Below are 20,908 nucleotides of genomic sequence, written 5' to 3'. Positions count from 1 at the left end.
ATGAACATACTAAAAATATCATTTTCTCTTTAAGGGTACTTACATCAGAGAAGAAGATCTAGTGATCCCAGAAATTCCAACCTTACTTACGGTAGCAGTACAGTTTTCAAGGGGCAGAAGAGAACTCTTTACAAGGCCATCTTGCTGGCTTCTTGGGAAGTACTACCTCCCACTGGTCTCAGCTGGGCATCAGCTCTGGGAGGGGGATGATGGGATATTAATTCCTTCCCCAGCTGTGACAACACACCTATGCAACTCCTCACTGCCTTTTGCTCTGTCCTAGGGCTGCAAGCAGCCCTCTTTGACAAGAGCTGGTCTTGTTCCAGTTGAAAAACATTTCTATTTTTATGTCCCGTCATACAAAAATAGATAAATATAAAAATTAGTTCTCATAACTGGTAAAACACTATTACTAGAAGATTTATGGCAACACAATATATATTTGTTTCTTCTCTTTTAATGTGTCTTGGTGCTAAAATGTTATTTTCCTCATTGACAGTTACTGCATATGGAAAAAAAAATATATATACAGGGGCAAACAGCCTTGAATTTCACTGAGAGAGATTTGCTGGGATGAAAGAGCACAATGCCAAGTCCTGCCTGCAACAGAACCAGCTGTGAGCAGCAAAACCCTTGGCTGCCTCTTGGCCCCTCTCATCACCACCAAAGGCAGCATCGCAACCCAGCACAGTGGCCGCATGCTTATTGCCTGTGCTTCCAGAACTGATTGAGACACTTCATCAGGGCAAGAATCAACACTTTTTCTCCCACAGACTGCTTAGAGAAGAAGGGAAACGTCACTTAATAAACACTGCGAAGGCCTAGCAGAGAAGAAAGAAGATAAAAACATGGAAGAATGCCAGATGAAGGATTGGGCAGGGACATGTGGAGAAGGACGGAGAGGATGGGCAGTTCTGGCAGGCAGTGGCCGCATGCCACCAGGAGGGCTCAGCAGGACCTCAGCTTCACAGTGGGCTCTACAGCTCTGACAATGGCCTGGAATTTTTTTTGGGGGGTGGGGGATGCGTTGGTCATATTATTATTTTCTTGATGCATTAGTTACTACTGATTTCTATCCTTTCAATTTTGCTGCCCTCCTATACAGTTATCTAAACTGACAATTTAATCCCTATGATTTTACTGTTCTTTTTTTCTCCCAGAATAAAATATTGTTGTATCACCGCTCAGTCTTTGTTTCATCTCTTACTGAATTTCAATAGAAGAGCTCCTCAGATTTGAATGCATTTCCATTTACAATATCTTGTTATATCATCTGTATAAAGATTGTTTTTTTTCCCCCTAATTACTTTCTATTACCTAAAAGCCCCAGCCAGCTAGGCCTTGTCTCTAATTTAGACAAGGATTTTCCTAAATTTATTCCTCAATGAAGAAATAATGATTTTACACTTTCTGAAGATTCCTGTTTTTCTCTGAATTTGGGCAATGTAATGTTTTGTTTCAGAGCAGTTCTGACTTATGATTTAGTAATGGGGAGAAAACAGAAGTCCTGTACTTAAGACATAGGCATAGCAATAGCCATTATCAGGAGCTGATGGTAGTTGAATTCTGATTAGGAACAAGATCTCCTTTCAGAAGTGTGATTATTGAAATGCAGCAAAGGAAACAGTGACATCTCCGCGCTTCAATGTCTTCAAAAGAAGAATGCATATCTTTCAAGATCACATATGCTGGTCAAAGACAGTTTACTGGATCTGTTGGAGAGACAGTCCAGTAACAGATCCTTGAAACAGTTCTGTATCATCCTGCAATTCCTTCTGCTCTTGGATTTCAAAATTTTTCTACTTTTACAAGAAAAAATGGAAGTATTCTTCATTATGTATGAACAACTGTATATTTAGCAGAGGATTTAGAATGGTATTTTCCTGAGACTGATAAGGAGAATATTCTGATTATCAAACTGTGAACTGTGAGCGGCATATTTTTCCTAAGCACTCAGGGAGTAGTGTTATTATGGCATTTATGTGCCTAGAGATGCAGATAGCACTGCCAATGCCTACTGGTGCCAAAAGGTGGTTAGAAAACAAATGACTGATTTCCAGAATTAAAGACTTCAGAATAATGTGTCTTTCTGCATCTTTAAGCATATCTTTTAAAGCTTGATGCCAAAAGAATTCAGCACCTAATCCTGTTACTGAAAACATATCAGATAAGAACTGCATTGGCTGGGACAACAAAAAGCGGGTATTGAGCAAAGGCTTCCAAGCCCCACTAACTGCCCAGGACTAGCCACTTCAGTTTTCTGTGACTCACTGGGCTGCCTGCAGCAGCAGCTCAGAAGATGCCCCACTGGCAGCTGAGGTGCCTTTGCCACTGAGAAAGACAAGGACTCCACTGGGCAGCAGACAGCTGTCCTTGCTCCCCGTCACCAGTCAGCCTCCTCTGGGGTGCTTCCAAACTATCTGGACCTTCCTCAACAACAAAATCAAACCCTTAACTCATTTACTCATGTCTCTCATTCTCTGTATTTTCTTAACTCTTCTTCTATGAAAATGTCAGTGATGACCACTGTTAGTTTTCATGCATGAAATTTGGCTGGAAGTTAGCCATGTGCTCTGTCTATATTTTCTATGTGTAGAACAAATACTAAGCTCAGCCAGGAAAATGACCCCAAATAGCTACCAAACAGCATAAACCACAGCAATGTATTAAACAGTTATTCAATCAACTAATTATAGCAGGTAAGAAAAAGTCAGACAGCCAGACACAGTATCTCACTCCTATGTGTTCTAATAAGTTCAAAGTTAATTCCGAAGAACTAGTCTATGGAAGAACTAGTCTATGGAATCGTGTCTTGTGTTCCTGAAAGCTCTATCTGCTGCAAAAATCAGGCATGGTGAAAATAAATCATCCTTTAAAGGCACACGGTCAACTGAAATCAAACAACTTTTCACTTATTTTTTCTTAAAGATAAGCAATAATTTATTTCTCTTTCATCTTCACAATTACCACAGACTGCCTAGCTACATGACCAATGCCACTACAGAACACAGGAGAATTGTCCATCTACACTTTACTTGGACAAATACAATTGCAATTTATAGAATAAATGTACTGTACAATGTGTTGTTGGAAAAAGGACATTCTTATCTATAAGATGGGATGTGGCATATGATTTATAAACAGATGCAATCTACGATGTAAAACTTCAACAACTTGTTAAGCCAAGGATACAGTATAAAGCATTTTGTTTTGGTATTGTATTGTTACTAAAGTAGAAAAAAGAAAACTAGAGAAATAAATCCAGATCTCAACTTACAGGATATGTATGAGGTTAAGAAATTAATTGGCTTATCCACTTTTTTTTTGTTGTTTTGCTTTTCTTTTTTTTTTCTACAAATGAGTAATATGAATATATTGCAGGATAAAGAAAGACTGCCAGACAAAGAAGTTACTGTTATATGAAAAACAAATGAAAAATTACCAGGTAATTTTGCTTACAAAAAAGATCAAACTATAAACAGTCACAAAATATATAAAAATGCCACATTGAACGAGGCAATCGTACTCTACCTAAACTGGTAGTATACTCTCTGAAAGAAGTTGCGTTCATACAGTAGTAACTGATAAAAAGGCATTGTGCACTCTTGTGCCATCTGGAGATTTAGCACCATGTGTCATCAGTTCTTGGATTGTCATCCAGTTGTCCAAGATTTTCTTGTTTCTCTTTTTCATCATCTTTTTGTGACTTAGTTCAATAATGTTAATTTCCTTTTTGCCCTCACTGCCACTCTGCGGACTTTCCTTCAGACACTCCAGCCTGCTACGCATCATGAACTCCCGTCGCCTCCTCTGCTCCTTGGCTCGCACCAAGTGCTGCTTCCGCTCCTCTTTGCTCCAGTAGCGACCCATCTTCATCTCGCTCATTGTATCATCATCTGTCGTCATTCCGCTACGCTCTTCTTTAATTTTTAAGGCACGTTCCTTTAGGATTCTGTCTCGAACTGGTCTCTTTGTGATATACCTTGTCCCATCACTTCTTATTTTCACTTTCCATTCCATCTTGGGCTCCGCACACTTCTGTGAGTCTTTGCACATGCTCACCAGGCTGAGCTGGCTCTGGGCATACTCCACAGCCGACTTCTGCTGGATCAGCTGCATGTAGCTTTGATAATGCTTGGCATGAGCAGGTATATTCCCGTACCTGTAAGAAGAGCTGTGATACGGGGACAGGTAGGGAATGTGCTCGGTGCTCTGCTTTTCCTGGTCTGTGAATTTGCCGCTTTCTGATGCCAGCACTGTGCCTTCAGCAGCGCTGTTTTGCTCAGTGGGTTTGGTTTTGACTGAGATTGTTTCCTTGTTGCTTTGTCCTGAGGATGACTGATTAGCCACAATCGTGCTCCTCAGGTTTTTCCTGTTGGTGATGCTGATCATTCTCTGGAGCGAGTTGTCCGGGGATCGCTCCACAGTCAGGGGGGTGCTCCTGCAACTTTCAGCCGTATTGTAGGCACTGGAGCTGTCCTTGTCGGACTTCTCAGGGTGCTCCAGGATGTCATCCAGTTTGCCTCTTTGTACATCTATGCTGGTGTTATAATTCCTGAATCCTTCATCATGTAAAGCCCAAATGTCTCCATACTGATCCCTCACTTTTTGGAGCCGGTGAGCTTGCATGATATTCTGACATTCAAGTTCAATGTTCCTCAGCTCCTCATTGAGTAGCTGTAGCTCATGCTCCACTCCATCTTGTTCTCTTCTGTTGCATTCTATTGTGCTGCTCGAGTAATACAGGTCATACTCCCCGTGGTTTCGAATCTTGCACTTCAGTTCCAGCAGCTGTCGAAATCTTTCACACTCCTCCTCTGGGTTCCCTATGAAATCAGATTCAATGTACTCCCCTGACACAAAGCTTTCATTGCATTGAAGCTCAACACTTCCTAATGTATCTTGGCTATGACCCAGCTCTCGTTTGTTCTGCAGAGTTGCACCGTTCTGTTCTTCAGGTGCATTTTCTTGCTCTGAACTCTCGTCGTTACGCAGGCTCTCATCTGTAGGTCCCACCCCACTGTCCTTCTCATGATTGTTGGATGATGAGGTTGCAGTGTCTGTAGTTCCATCCTCCTCCTCATGCTTCTTTGGCTAAAAAAATAAGCAAATCAAAGTGATTATCAAATACAGATCATATTACAGGAGAATATTTTCCCGTTCTGTTTTGCTTAAGCTGCTGGGGTCTGATTTAAATTGAGTTAAAAGAGATCGCTAAACAGCAGTCCTACTGCTCATGGCTTTGAAACATTTCTGAGAGTCATGCTGTGGTGGCCATACTGAGAGAAGCAGATGAATTACAGCACTAGTGACATATCTTCTAAAGTCCAGAAAGAAACATTTCCCTCTTTAGCTAAGCCACCTCTTTGCAGTGCTTAAAGATAATGATCACCAGATGGTGCACCGTTTTTGATTCTGGATAATGGCCAGGGACTGGTGGAGCTGAGATCTTCTCAAACTTGGAAAAAAGCTTCCGTGCTGATATCACTTAAAAAAAAAAAAAAAAAAGATGGAGCAAGCAGCCAATCTAACAATGACAAGTGCAACCTAAGAGGGTATGAAAAGACTGTTTTCATCAGTGGAGCATTTTTTTTCAACCTGCGGACTCTTTATATGCTTCATGAAGATGGGCAGAGTTGAAGACTGCAGAAGGCCAGCCTGTTCCACTCCACCCTCAGTGTCCCTCTCTTATACTTCTGGCATTCAGTAGTCTTTTTTCTGAAAGACTGTTCATTTTGAATTACTACATTTTGCTCAAGTAGACCTCTCTCTCATGCATCTCTCGAGATCATTTCTATTCCCTAGCTGGAGTTTATATTCCTTAGAAATAAAAACAGCCTTTTACTATTAAACGTACAACAACAATGAGCGCTTGCCATGGGCATGATGTCAAGCTTTTAAGCTGTTGTTTTTTAATTAACACCCAATCACTGTACCTAACCTATTTATATTCTTTTAATTCAAAGAATGTGAAATAATGTCTCTCTGAAGAGACACATGCTTTTTATTTTTCAAACTGGATATGAAAAGAATTTCCCTCTACTCCTCTTAGAGAGTAATCAGGCAGAGTGCAATTTTTATGGCCCGCTCACCAAATCTAAGTGCATATAGTATCAACCAAATGCTTTTTTTCTTTTAGGAGGTATAATTGCATAATTATGTATAATGGTAGGAATAATTATGGGAGAAAAAATGCACAGTGCACCCAGTGAAAGGAAACACATTCAAAGAGCCCACTGTCACAATTCCCTTTTTCTCTTCTTCGACAAACAGTAAAACAGGATGAAAACATGTCTCCTATCTCCTCCTTTCTCTTCTCTTCATGTGTACCCCACGATCATACACCTTTCAGCTCGTTTCCTTTCTCCAGTCACAAGGAAAAAATAATGGCCTAGTCTGAGGAAAACAAAGATAACCTCCACCCCCAAATACGAAATAATAGTGTAGTAAGATAAATACTGAAAGAAACAACACCAAGATAATCTAGTGTCTGTGATGGACCAGTTAAAAATCTCTGAAAGAATGTTTTAGCAATGTGTTCTCAGACAAGACTTGAAATGAAATGTTTATCTTTAGAATAGTAGCATAAAGTTCATACTCATCATTTTGTACATACAACTAATAACAAAACACACGTGTTTAATTCTCATACAGCTTTGGGAGCCATACCTGCTAAAGTTTTTAAAATTTACTGGTGCATAAGTAGGTTCCCCAAAAATACTTTCTCTGACTTATTTCCAGAGACACTACAACAGATACTAAGAATACAATAACATTATTTCATAGAGAAAACTCTCAGCTACAAAACAATATTTTTCAACATAGTCACCACCATTAGCTATGCATTTATGCCAGCGATGAATAAGAGCCTGCATGACAAGCTCCAGCTTGTATTCAGGTCTTCTGTTTTCAATTTTTTCAGCACTGCCTGAGTCATCTACACTGCACTCTGGCCACAGCACAGCATCACCCATGGTTCTTACTGCTCTGGAGAACATTTAATGTCTGATACAAGGGAGAACAGCTCCACTGGACCCTGGGAAGGCCTTGCTGCAGAATGACTAGCAATTTGGGTGCTGCCCAAATGTAGGGCTCTACATCACTAGTAGATCACTAATGAGGGAGGATGGCCAGTTATCTGCTTGCTGATGCCGATGGGGAGTGACACAACACAATTTGCATCTATGTGACTAAACTCAACTTACACTTCAGAGTGGCTTACACATACTGTGTTAGTACAGTTATACAGATTCCAGATGCTGAGCTACATCATACTACTATAGAACTTCCTCTGGTATCTCTAGCATGGTGCCACACCACCAGATATTTGGGTGTCTCTCAAAAATCCTTTAATGTATCAGTTTGCACATGCATTTAAAGAAACTTTACAGTTCGGGCTCATGCAATCAGCACTTTCAGAATTCGGGGCTCATTTTCTATACCACTTTAATCAACAATCTAAATTTTGTTCCTACAATTTCCACATGATCTAGCTGGAGTGAACATAATAAATTGCCATCTACTACGCATAATTAACACACGCACACACACACAAAACATGTAATTAATGTAAAATCCATCTTTCAAATCTATTGGAAATTAAAAGGGTGGGATTCACCTGATCAAAAGTAAGTGTCTATGGTACAGACACCTGAATGGAACGTAGTCACTCTGTCAAGAAGAAACAAGTGTCTGTTTAGATTCTTCTCAATCTACAGCAGACACTGAAAGTAAGTTAAATCCTTCCCCAGGAAATAGACACATGCAACTAGTTCAAATAATAAAACTGAAAGTATTACTGAAAGTATTTAGGGAGTGTTGATCTGCCGGAGGGTAGAAAGGCACTACAGATGGACCTGGATAGACTGCATCGATGGGCCAAGGTAAACTGTATGAGTTTCAACAAGGCCAAGTGCTGGGTCCTGCACTTTGGTCACAACAACCCCAGGCAACCCCACAGGCTTGGGGAGGAGTGGCTGGAAAGCTGCCTGATGGAAAGGAACCTTGGTGTGCTGATGGACCGTTGGCTGGATATGAGCCAGCAGTGTGCCCAGGTGGCCAAGAAGGCCAATGGCATCCTGGCTTGGATCAGGAATGGTGTGGTGAGCAGGACTAGGGAAGTCATCCTGCCCCTGTACTCGGCACTGGTGAGGCCTCACCTCAAGTACTATGTTCAGTTTTGGGCCCCCCCAGTACAGAAAGGACATGGAGGTGCTGGAGCAGGTCCAAAGAAGGGCAACAAGGCTTGTGAAGGGCTTGGAGAATATGCCCTATGAGGAGTGACTAAAGGAACTGGGGCTGTTTAGTCTGGGGAAGAGGAGGCTGAGGGGAGACCTCATTGCTCTCTTCAAATACCAGAAAGGTGATTGCAGTGAGAGCGGGGCTGGTCTCTTCTCACTGGTGACAGGTGACAGGACAAGGGGAAATGGCCTCAAGTTGCTCCAGGGGAGGTTTAGGTTGGATATCAGGAAAAACTTCTTTACAGAAAGGGTTGTTAAGCACTGGAACAGGCTTGCCAGGGAGGTGGTTGAGTCACCATCCCTGAATGTGTTTAAAAACAGATTCAGATGTGGTGCTCGGGGACATGATTTAGCGGTGGGTTGTTAGAGCAGTATGGTTAGGTTGTGGTTGGACTTGATGATCTTGAAGGTCCTTTCCAATCTGAGCAATTCTATGATTCTATGATTACAGGTATTTAGTTTCTGTGCGTTTCTGAGATACATTTACAAAAATCCTCTGTGATTTATGTAAGATAGCCCCTGGCTTCTCTGTTCTGGACTTGTCATCTTTGACAGAGACCCTGAACATGTGCAGGCTGAGCAGTCTTCTACAACATGAAATTATTGTCATTTTATTTTGAAAGGTAGCAAGCCTAATTTCAGGTTAAGTCCCTTTTGCAAATCAGAAGATGGTCTTCAATTACTGATGGGCTGCTTTTGTCTGTGTTATCTGTTCCAAACAAAGTGTTTATTTTCAAACATACATTGTCAATCTTGGATACCATTATTTCTGTTTGAAATACCAAAGGGCTGCTTAGGCCTCATCTTTGCAGTGAGCACTCAGATATGCAACCTGGCAGTGCGTACAATCAAACAATAAATGAACCTCAAAAGATGCTCCAGCAAGCATTCATGCCTATAAAATGGCTAATCTTGCAGGAATTTGCGTACTGTTCTATTCTCATTGTACAACTCAGGATGCATATTGTAATTCAAAGCCCATGCTGCTACTGAATTTTGAAAGCAGTGAGATTCAGTCAAGGGAGCCAGTCTAGATGCTGGGCTCCCTGGTCAGTCTCTGAGAGTAAAAAGGAGGCTGACCACAATGAGGGGAATCTCCAGTGGCAGGCTAATCACGAGATACACCCATCACAGGGGAAGATTGGGACTGATTTCAGTTGTGTTTGGTGAAATGCTCTTCTGCAAACAATACTGTTCTTTTGAAACAGACCTCTCTCTCTCTCTCTCAAAAAAAAAAAGAATTTCCCCCAGATATTTTCACTGCATTTCAGCTTTGAATGAACGGGAATGAATTGTTTTATCCAATTCTTTCTTTTCTTAATAGGTTTTGATATATTCCATGGTACTGATAAGAATTTCTGCATGGCAAATGTACGGTATTCATATCAAAGTTATCACTGCTACACAATGGGCCACGATGTTCTAATGGGGAAGGAATAAAATGAATTATAAAAAATGAAGCATTACATACTTCCTTTAGGTTTATAAGAGAAGATACAATTCTTGATTAAACACTATAGAGTGGCTCAAAAACACAAAAAAGACACGACTATCCACTTAATTCTGTATCATTCTTCTATTACAATTTTTTTTCCAACAGCTCATATCACGCGTTAAAATGGTGTTGGATAATATGCTAATATTATATATATAATATAATCTGTTAATATATACATTCATTCCTGCAGATTGTAAGATTCATGATGGCCAGCGATTATGAAACCAGAAGACTGCGTTCACAAAAATTAAGGCTAGTGTTGCAGCAAAATCTCTGTGGCCAACCCAGGAGCTTAAGGCTACTCAGCTTGGCCAACTGCAGCTACAAAGAGAGCAGTTTCATTACTAAAATGTATTATATGATTCGTCTCAGGAAACTGCTTGGTTCCTAACAAGGCTAGGAAAGGAGTGAAGAACTAGTTTTCTGACTTGCCGAGTCACTATGTAGAGTCTAGAGAGACAGCAGCTGTCACAAATTACTAACGCCCCATTACACATCTAGCTGCATTTGGTTGATTCAACTACTCATCAGAAGGGCAAAGAACTGTCTGGCTGTCCTAGAATTACTTCAAGCAATGCAATGTCAGACACCTGCCTACAGACCATAATCTTTTCAAGTGTAGCTCTCTTCTACCATAATATAAAATCTCAACAGGGGAAAAATATTATTAGTCTAAGACTTCAATGGGAAAAAAAATAAATCTCCCAGTGTTTGATGAAACTGCCACACAGAACATCACCATTCAGTAATGAACACTAACCACAACCCAAATTCTGTGAAAAAAGCTGAAGTTTGAAAAGACTTTGGGAGTGGAAAATCACAACTGCAATTTCAGAGGCCCCAGAATGTTGTGCCAGGGGTTAAAAAGGGTTTGATGGTGGACTTGCTCAAGAATTTTCCCCAGAAGTAAGTGAAAATATCTTTGCATAAAGCATAACGCTTGGCAAAGAACAAGTGTTCTTTCTGTCAGGAAATCTTTGGGTACTCGAGCTACAATTTCTGGTTTAAAAAATAAAAAAAGATGCCAAATCTCAGCTCAGACTAGTTAGCAGTGCAGTATTTAGCACATTTAACCTGGGAAAGCAAGACTTGGATCACTGGCTGGAAAAGAGAATCATAACTAAAAGGCCATTGCACATTCCATTGTAAGGCTCCCTTCACCTCTGACACTGGAGTTATTCCACTTTGTGTGAATAATTAAATGCTGGTAAGATCAAGGATTTATAATCTGATCTATCATATTCCAGATAATAGACTTAATTGCTGAGCTATTCTCTCAGTGTTTCTGTCCCAATGAATATTTAATTTGTGTAAAGTGAATAGATTTAACGGAAGTTATCAACAGCATCGAGGTAGAAGGAGCGGTGGGGATGGAACAGGCTAGAGACAAGTTCAAGTCCCCAGCATAGCCCAGGGAGTGCAGGATTTGAAGCCAGGTCTCCCATCAGACAAATACTGTGTGCAGTTTTGCATTCCACAATATCAGGATGACGTAAAACTACTAGCAAATACCCAAACAAAGGCTATGAAGCTGGTGAAGAGTCTAGAGGACAAGATGTATGAGGAGCGGCTGAGGTCCCTTGGTTTGCTCAGCCCAGAGCAGAGGAGCTGAGGGGAGGCCTCATGGCGGCTGCAGCTCCTCACAGGGAGCGGAGGGGCAGCGCTGAGCTCTGCTCTCTGTGAGAGCAACAGGGCCTGAAGGAACAGCATGGAGCTGTGTCAGGGGAGGGGCAGGTGGGGGTTAGGGAAAGGCTCTGCACCAGAGGGCGGTGGGCATGGAACAGGCTGTGCTCTGGGCAGTGGGGATGGCATCAAGCTGTAGGAGTTCAAGAAGCGTTTGGTCAATGCTCTCAGACATAACAGAGTGTGAATGTTGGGTGATCCTATGTGGAGGCGGGAGTTGGACTCGATCCTCATGGGTCCCTTCCAACTCGGGATATCCCGTGATTCTATGAAATAATTTCCCTGGTTTCCAGAAGAAAGAAGGGTCTCAGAGTCTCTCCCTCTTCACTTCAAAGAAAAATGCCTCAGGCTTTGCTTTCAAACAATTCAGAATAGGGAAAAAAATTTAAGTTGGAAATTTCTGTGGTTAGAAAGAGTTTCTCCCCTGCTGCACCCATGCAGAAGCTAGGAGATGAGGTGGGATATTATGTTCTTGGCTCCACACGGGTGTGCATGCTGACAGATCATCTGCTTCAGGAATGGATAAGGTCACTTACGCCTTTCACATTGAAGCACAGTTTTATTGAAGATCCTTTGATTAAACTGTACGGCTGAGGGCTGCATGTGTAACTTTGCCAGAGCCGCACCGCTAACAGCGCATATGGGCAGATAAAAGGATAGCAGCAATCTGAGACTATGTTAACAGTATGCGTCTTTGTTTCCATTAACAAAACAAATGATAAACAGTGCACTGCTGGTGTAAGAAAAATACACTTGTATTACCAAAACACCTGTTGTTTCTTTTAAACACCTCTTCCATCTCATTTGTAAGTTAGATTACATGCTCCCTGGTACGTGGGCTGGCTCATACCTTGTGTGTGTACAAAAAGAGTGGTGCCTGTCCCAGCTTGGAGCTCTACATGCCACACTGATACAGCCCATTAAATAATTAACATAAAATTCATCAACATAAACCCCAAACACTTCAGAATTAAAGAAAGCAAGAATATTATTCTGAGAGCCCAGAAAAAAAATTAGAAATCTGCACTTATCAGAGCTTCCTAAATTGTTTGCTAACTTACCATACTTGGCCCCAATATCTACTGTTCCCCTCTGCCTTCCCTACAGTGAAGTGCCGTTCAGAGCATTTTAGAGATAAAATTCTGCCAAAGCTTTTGACTCCACTTTACAGTGTACTATTTCATTCTCTATTAGTATGAAGTATACCCAGCAAAATTTCAAATGACACATTTAGTAGCAGTCCTACCTGCTCCACCTCATTGGCTGTGTACTGCATCGCTTCATTATGTTGCTCTTCCAACATTTCCAAGTTCAACTCCTCCAAGAATTCATTCCTTTCATCATCCAGCCACCCTTCCTCCAGCTGCAAACAATACATTAGTACATTATATTATGTCAGCAAGGACACATGCTAAAATAGGGTAAACCCAAATGGCAACGCTTGACTAGTTCTTTTTATCATAATGATTCACTTCAGAAAGCCAGGCGGTAGGAGTCCGCTGCTCAAAAAAGGAAGAAGAAAAAGAAAGATAAAAAATGGGACTCTCATGCCTTTTATCCTTTCTTGAAACAGTATGACTGATTTTCTTTCATAATGAAGGAGACTGCACAGCACAGACATTTTTTTCTTTTCAAAAGGTATGAAAGGCACAGTGCATAATCCTGAAGCTGTCGTGTTCATTACCGCCGAGAGCCCCGGCTCTGAAAGAGCGACATCATTACTAATAGGGCCATGAGACAGCCAGGTTCTTTCTCTCAACAACCTCTGCCCCAGTGCTGCACCCTCAATAGCAGCCTTGCGTTGCATTCCTACTGCAATTTCCCCATTGATCTTCAAGGTAAACAAACAGAGAGAGGATGGCGATAGGCAGATGCGGTGACTGGAAGGGTAGTTACATTTGTTCTTACAGTGTGCCTGGAAACAAGCCTTATCTGTTTGTGTTTTCCCTAAGCTTAATACTCTGACATTTGGTGAAGATAGTCTTGGAAAAGGACAAGAGGGGAAGCTGTACTTTCCGTCTAGTGAGTATACCCTTTCCACACCCTCTCTGCAGCCTTCACAGCTTTCTACGCTAACAAAACCAGCACCCCTGCCCTAAAATGCTCCTCTTCCCATTTTGCTCATTGTGCACACTGGCATATATGGTGTGTGTCCATTTGCATTTGTAATCCCTCGCCAGATGGTGTGCCACACTGAAAGGGAAAATACCAGTCAGTGACACTCCTGTAAAGGCTGTAACAGTGGGAAAAGAGCAGAAGGCAATATTTATTGTTTTGTCACTGGTGAAAGAACCGGAGCAGGAAGGTGACAAAAGGATGGTAGATTCCTAAGCATTATACGGTGATGACAGTACCAACTATTCATGTCTCAAGGCAGCCAGAGCAGTGCAACATGGGCCACCACCTCCAGCAGAAGTGCCACCACCTCATCAAAGCACAGTTACACCAAGTCAGCAAGTGGTAGTTCAAAACTACACAGAGAGTGATTGGTGCTGTGTGGTACTTATACCTGAATGCTGGTAGGAAATCACCATTTCCTTCAAAAAGGCTGATGTGCTTTTGCCAAACATAAACCTTCCATAGTTTTTCTTGGCAAATTCAGCCCTGAACAGCCCAAGATTAGAAGGAAAGAGGCTTTTTTTTTTTTCTTTAGGGCATGTAATTTTTATGTTTGTCCATAATGGGACAAACCATTCTCTGAAAAATCTGGTACTGACCACTACTTTTGTTTACTGTTCTCATTTGCTTTTTCTCCCAAGGAAAGCAGGAACATAGTCCTCCTCTACTATGAAGAATGCAGTTCAATTTATCACATTTGAGGAAATTGCAAAGATAACAAAATCTGGAAGATGAAAGATGGATTTCACTTGGGTAAATCTGCTGCTTTGATCATAGCAGACCATGAATTTAACTTAACGTGAATCCTTAAGATACACTTTTAGAATAAAGATAATACATACTTTAGCATACATGTGCACTATGTACATTCTGTGCACTTTACACACGTGAATTCAGGTGCTTGTACCATTTCTTTCCATATTAAACAGGTTAGGCGCCCCTTTGGTGATATGCTTCAAAACTTAATTATCCATCAGTATTCACCACACAAATAAATGCCCAAAGAAGGTTTTCTTCCCTGTTTCCCAATGAAAGTGCTCAGCAGTCAGACTTCAAGATTGCAATACTGACGGTACCTTTTTCTATCTGAAAATAAAAGCCTGCTTAATCCTGCTATCTTTTACCAGAGTCAAAGCAAAACAGCTAGCTGAAATAGGTTTGCGGCAGCCTGACTTCTGATGTGCTATGGCTGTTTCTTTAGTTTTACATAAATATGTACTCAGAACATATAAATTAAACTAAACAAAAACAAACAACAAAAAAGCCAACAAACCAAAATACACTGTGTCCTGTGATATGGAAGGAGTATATGGGAATATGGGGTATGGGAAGCAATAATGGTATGAAAAAGTAATTCCTTATCTTGTATCGATATAACTTTTCTAACGTTCACCAACCTAAACAGAGAACAAACTTTCCCTGAGCGCGCATTTTATTAGTTGGTGGGTTTCTGTTCCCCACAGAACAACAAAATCTGAGTAAAAAATAAAAAAAAAAAGTTGAAAAAATTCTTTAAAAGTTCTGCAACTTCCAATCTGAGCTACAATTTCAGAATATAAACTGGTGCATAGCTTTTTTTGCTGTACAATATGTCACCATTTTTACGGGAATTGTTTAGATTGAGGAAAATCATAAAGGAAATGAGTACTGAAATTGTGAATCTTACATAACTACTGGATTGAAGTAGAGATTCCAAGTGGCACTATATTACACTTACTCAATTTAATTTATACAGAGTATGTAGCTAGCAAAACAGAGAAATATCAGATCAATAGCACGTGAGACAAATGGCAACATAACCAACTTTGCTTGAATTGCTGACAGATGGAGAGAACAGTGACAATATAATGTCTCTTCTGCTGGCTTAAAAACAGCATATAAAGGGAAGTACAAACAGTACTCTTCTTCTACTCTACCACTCCTTCAGTTTGATGATCAACCTAACACCTCCCCCTGCGATGATATAAAATATTCTTGGCATGGCATAATTTTATTTTTTGCACCACTAAAATATTTCTAAAAGCTTTCGAAAATGCACCTCCTGAGATATGATTTGTAATGTACCAGCATTTTTTTGTGACAAGGGTACTTTGAAAACAATTAGATCCAGAGTTGCTGAATGGTACTGTAGTGAAATTTCCATAACTGGTACATAAATGAACAGTTGCTTACAAGTGCATAGAATATAAAGAGCCATCACCAGAGAAAAACTACAGCTTTGAGTGAGCTCGTATAAATGACTGAGGTAAGCATGGGAAGTTTATCCTCAGAACAAATAAGAATCATCAAATAAGCAATATATAGTTTTCAAGTTCTACTTCATATTTTACTAATATCACATTAGTGCTGTTAGCTGTATTTGTATACCTGCTTACTTTGTCTGCTGGAAAAAAAAATTGCTTAGCTTTGGGCAAAGAAGCCCTGGCAATATCACATTATTTTCTTTGTTGGCTATAAAGGGGCAAAGCTCTGCAACTATCTTTTTTGTCCTTTAGTTAGGAACTTTGGCATTTCTGCTTCTCAGCAGTTCGTTACTTATGGTGACAGTGAATGTACAGTATAACCCAGGCCCTGGCTCAGTGCATCTATTTACTCTAACCTGCAGTTCTGGCCTTGCGACCAGCAACACAATTTTCTTGCATTCATCACTGGAGAGCAATGCCACTGCCTCTTCTCGATTCTGGACATCTTGCCCATTAATCTAGAAAACAAATGAAAGTGGCACATTAGTTTCTATTTCCACAAAGCAACACACAATAAAGGGCAAATATCAGCTCATTTGTGGTGAATGTATGGACAATGAAACTCGCACAACAGGCTCATCTTCAGCCCCTCAGTGGTAAGTGCCTTCACTCAATTATGCGCTTACTGTAAGAGCTGTATCGATCGCTGAAGGATGGCGGACATCAGAGGAAGCAGTTATGTTCATAAATGTCCAACCTGCGCCCTGGTAACATACATCTAGCAACACAATTAACCAGCCCCTGACAGGTGACGTTCATCTTTCTTCGTTCAGAGTAATGGAAGTGTCACTCTGAGATAATAGTGCTGGTGGAAGCAAGACTGGTAATACCGCAGCTGAAATCAGTCACACAGTGTGCGCGTAGAGGGCCAATTAGGGAGCTGCAGCATTATCTCTTGCCAGGCAATACTTACAGGCCACTGCTTATTGCTGCTCCATTTAATCATTTTATATTTGTGTGGACAGCTTAGTATCCAGAACCACACAAAACATATGTATCCCCCTTGCCAGGGGATAATCAAAATAAACGCAGTTCTCCAATAGGAACGTGCTGTTCTTGCTCCCTTTTTGCTGTTCTATCACCTCACTGAAACAGACATGGCTGTGACTACATACGAATCGTATTTTCCATACATATTTAGTTTTGTCCAACTGACATCCCAAGAAGTGGATTATTCCAATTGTGGCAACGAAAAAATAATTGGTCTGTTTGAAAAAGGGTAAAAACAAAAGAGGAAGCGGGAAGGATATGAATATTTGGGGCAAATAATACTGTGCCCAGTACTTAATCTCTTGTAAGAGTTTGATTTCAAAGTAGCACAAATTTCTTGTCTGAAAAGTAATGAGAAAGTCATACTTCTCCATGTGTGCATAAGCCTGAAAATTAAGAGACAAAAACATAGCTTTAACTCAGATTAAAAAAAACAACACCCTTTGTACCCTGAGCATTCAACTGGCAATGAGTAGATGTCTGGGACACTACAGAGGTTACACAAAGGGGTAATGATGGTCCACAGAAGACCAGACAACTCTGGTGACACAGAACTGCCCTAACCCAAAACACAGCAACATAGCCACTGCGAGCCAGGAGCAGATCCCCAGCTTGTCCAAACACTCCAAGCCACAGCAGCTGCTCCAGAGACTCCTATCAGCTGGGCAACCACCCCTTTTTCCACTCCAGACACCACAGCCCTGCTGACCCCACACCAGTGGCACGGTCACTGGGGAACAAACAGGACTTCAGTTATGGAGATTGCATCTCTGAGGATAGCATTTATTAGACTGGAGTTTCACAGCTAAAACCAGCAGAAGTTTAGGCAAGTTTCACTGGGATTGTCCTAATAAATCCTTTCCCTTGGCTTCATAATATTTGACATGAAATATCCACTCTTACGATGCTTAAGAGGACTGTGAGGGTGACTGAAGAGGTCGTGTGATGTTCATGAGAATGAGAAGGAAACAGTTCCAGTCTCGTGAGGAAATCCGCTGTAGTTTTGTGAGAAATGCACAAAACAATATCCCCCTATAGCCGTAAGCAATGCCATCTGCTGCCCCCAGCAAATGCCCCCATGCTCACAGCTCTGCCTTGCTCCCAGCCTCAGTATAATCCCCCATAATGGCACTGTCACCTTCTATTTCTCTGAGTTATCTCATCAATAAGAGTAGATAGAGGGTCAATGTGTTTTCAGATATGAAAGTAAACCCCACATAACTCTCTGGGTATTAACTTTAATGATCAAACTCATAGCTATATATCAGCACTGACATTAAAGTAATGCTCCAGCCTACAAAAACACGGCAGAATTACCTATGCTTTCTCTCACCTCTGGAGTCTTTACTCACAATTGAAATGAATTTCATAAGGAATTTGAGAGTGTTTGCCTGAACTGCTCTTGGCTTTCCACTTCATCCAGAAATTCCAGAAATAAAGGAAAACAGCAGGAAATGAATCTACCCTCAATTTACTTAAAGTGCATAGAGGAGGAATGAACGTGGTTTCTATCTGGTTGAATAAACAAAATTTTTTTCTGATTTTTGAAGTTAAAAACACCACTATATTCTGTTTACTTCCTTCAACGGATATTTTATAAAAAGACACAGAAAACAGTACACTGACTTTTCCACTGCTACTCCCAGGCTGCAGTGTGGTCCCACAGCCCCACCCTGTTGTGTTCAGGAGATGAGCTACGATTCCAAAGCTGATGCGAGAGTGAGAAACACAACTACAGGTTTCAGCAAAGATGTTAGCTGCAGAAATGAGAAGACTGGAGAGAAGGAACAGGCTGAACTTGTGACAACCAGAAAGCTAATGTTAAAGAAGGGCAATTCCAAAACTGTTTACAGAAAAGCAGCCTGTCATTACCAGGAGCTACTTCTGGAAAAATAAAATAAAAATACAAGGGAAATTGACTGGAAACCAGAACTAAGATGCTATAATACAGAAGTTTCCAATTGAATGATTTTTGGTAGCTATTTTGTGATTTTGTCATCAGTTCAAAATTGTCACTGACAGTTCAGAACACAAACCCTCTGCCATTCCAGCTATTCCCCTCTCTCCAGACCTGGACTATGGGTGCTGTGCCTTACTGCACAAACCTACACACAGGACAGCTGCAGGGGCAGCTCTCTGAATGAGGAGATCAATAGAAACCAAAGGGAAGAAAAAAGCCAAGATGAAGGATTAGCAAAGAACCCCCAAAAGTGTTGTTTTACTGGCAAAGAAAATATTAACAAAAGCTGAGTGAACATCCTGTTCAAGTACAATCATGATCACCCTTTATGGACAACACCTCTTTTGTAGGAGAACTCTTACCATCACTGTTCAGCGTGACTGAATTTTATCCAAATTTATGCAATCAGTGATGATCAGCAAGCTTCTGACACCTGTATTTATGTTTTCAGGATCCCTATTTAGAATTTGACACTGAGATGAACATAGGGAAAATGAGATTTGCTAATAAATACAGCAATGAGATACACGGGATATAAGGGCATGAGCCAGAACAAGTTTGTCATTCTCATTTTTCAATACACGCACTTTAGCTACCAGCTATTGTGTTAAAAAACAGACAGACATGGATTTTCTCATCGATCACAGTAACAAAGAGAACTACTTTCCCTCATTAACAGTCCATGGAGAAGACAGCTCTGTGTGTTTGAAAAAAGAGTTTAGGAAAGAGCCTACTGTCACATACTTGCAAAATGCGGTCTCCTTCCCGGATCCGTCCATCTCTGGCAGCAATGCTGTTTGGATCAACCTTCATAGGACAATATACAGTAATTGAACATTAAAATATTTTTACCAAAAACCAATCACATCTGCTGAATTTGAAAACATGCCTTTTTTACTCTGTAGCGAGGCAATTTAAATCTTTCTTTACAGCCCCATGAACTCAACTGTTCTTTAAATAATTGTATAAGCTTGTATCAGATAAAAACCTATAGACTGAAAGGGTCAGGAGCATATTATTGTCAGATTAATACTTTTCTATGCCACTGTCAGGCATTAACCTTCAGCTGTCAGAGCACTAAGAATTAACGACAGAGATCCTCTGCTCTGGAAGTTCAGTATGGGCTGCAGTGATTCTGTAGCCATTGATGCCACTGTACAAATGCCCCTTCTTTGGGAAAGAAGCAGGATTATTTTTCTTACATGAAAATATTTACTACTAAATGATTGCTTCAGTTATCAAGCTGTTATTTCCTCTGGAATTTTGCAGTGCTCAAGGAAACAGTGAAAAACCCCAAAGGATCTATTCTGTATAGATCACTCACAAGTTCTGTATAATGTTTCTGGTCAGAGCCAGTTAATTTTAAGTTAGTTTAACCTAAATAGAAGTTTAGAGCTCCATTAACAGTTTATCAAAGTCACTATAGCTCATCCCTGAGCAATGACCTACTGTTCATTGCAGGGCAATTCGATCTATCACCTTTCATTCGATGGATATCTTGAATCATTTATTTTGCTTCATCGTGCCATAAGCTATTTTTTCAAACAAAACATTTGAGTTTAGTATTTGTTTGCAGGTTACAGCTATTGGATATATTTTCTTTTTGTGCATTGTCATAGAAAAAAATATTTCTTAAATGTTTAATCACATATGAAAGACAATATAATTGCAGTCACTTAAAAAAAAAGGTCTGGGAAATTTCTACTGTGTAGGAAAACCATCACATTTCAGATACATTTCTGAAGTGTATTAGAAGGTTCCTGGATTTTATTTCTCTTCACAAGGTCAGACTTTAACAGCAGCACCCATACAACTGCTGGAAGACTTATTCTTCTGTTAGTTCCTCATACTATTTCTAGGACTGTGCTTTTCAGCTTCTTTGACACTGCTTCTGGCCTGCGAATGAACAACCTTCTCTTCATCCTTGTTTATTAAGTAGGAGAAAACTCTCTACCAATTAACTTTGTCCATGAGCTTCACCCAGAATATGGTACAAGTCACAAAAATGACTAACTGGGAAAACAGAACAATCATTAGTGAGCTTGGACTCACAAGAATTCTGCTTTATCCAAGAAAACCACCATCTTTGGCATGAGTGGAGACCCAGAGGGAACTGATGTGCCTGGAAGTCTTCTGGACTGACACTGTGAAACACCTCATGATATGTGTAGTTTCC

At 40.6% G+C, this 20,908-nt stretch overlaps 1 protein-coding gene across 1 annotated transcript in view; it reads right to left on the bottom strand.

Annotated features, from left to right (window-relative positions):
* Positions 2,942 to 20,908, bottom strand: part of PDZRN4 (PDZ domain containing ring finger 4) — a 246,561-nt gene continuing 228,594 nt past the window's right edge. Inside the window, exons 7-10 of the mRNA XM_021384956.1 lie at positions 19,477 to 19,539; positions 16,139 to 16,240; positions 12,668 to 12,784; positions 2,942 to 5,094 (exon numbers count right to left, since the gene is read on the bottom strand). Coding sequence (XP_021240631.1) covers positions 3,568 to 5,094; positions 12,668 to 12,784; positions 16,139 to 16,240; positions 19,477 to 19,539 — 1,809 coding nt within the window. The 3' untranslated portion in view covers positions 2,942 to 3,567. The remainder of the gene's footprint in view (positions 5,095 to 12,667; positions 12,785 to 16,138; positions 16,241 to 19,476; positions 19,540 to 20,908) is intronic.

The sequence above is a fragment of the Numida meleagris genome, chromosome 1 (assembly GCF_002078875.1).
Source record: "Numida meleagris isolate 19003 breed g44 Domestic line chromosome 1, NumMel1.0, whole genome shotgun sequence".
NCBI lineage: Eukaryota > Metazoa > Chordata > Aves > Galliformes > Numididae > Numida > Numida meleagris.
Note: the sequence above shows the minus strand (reverse complement) of the source record. Positions and strands in the feature narration are given on the sequence as shown.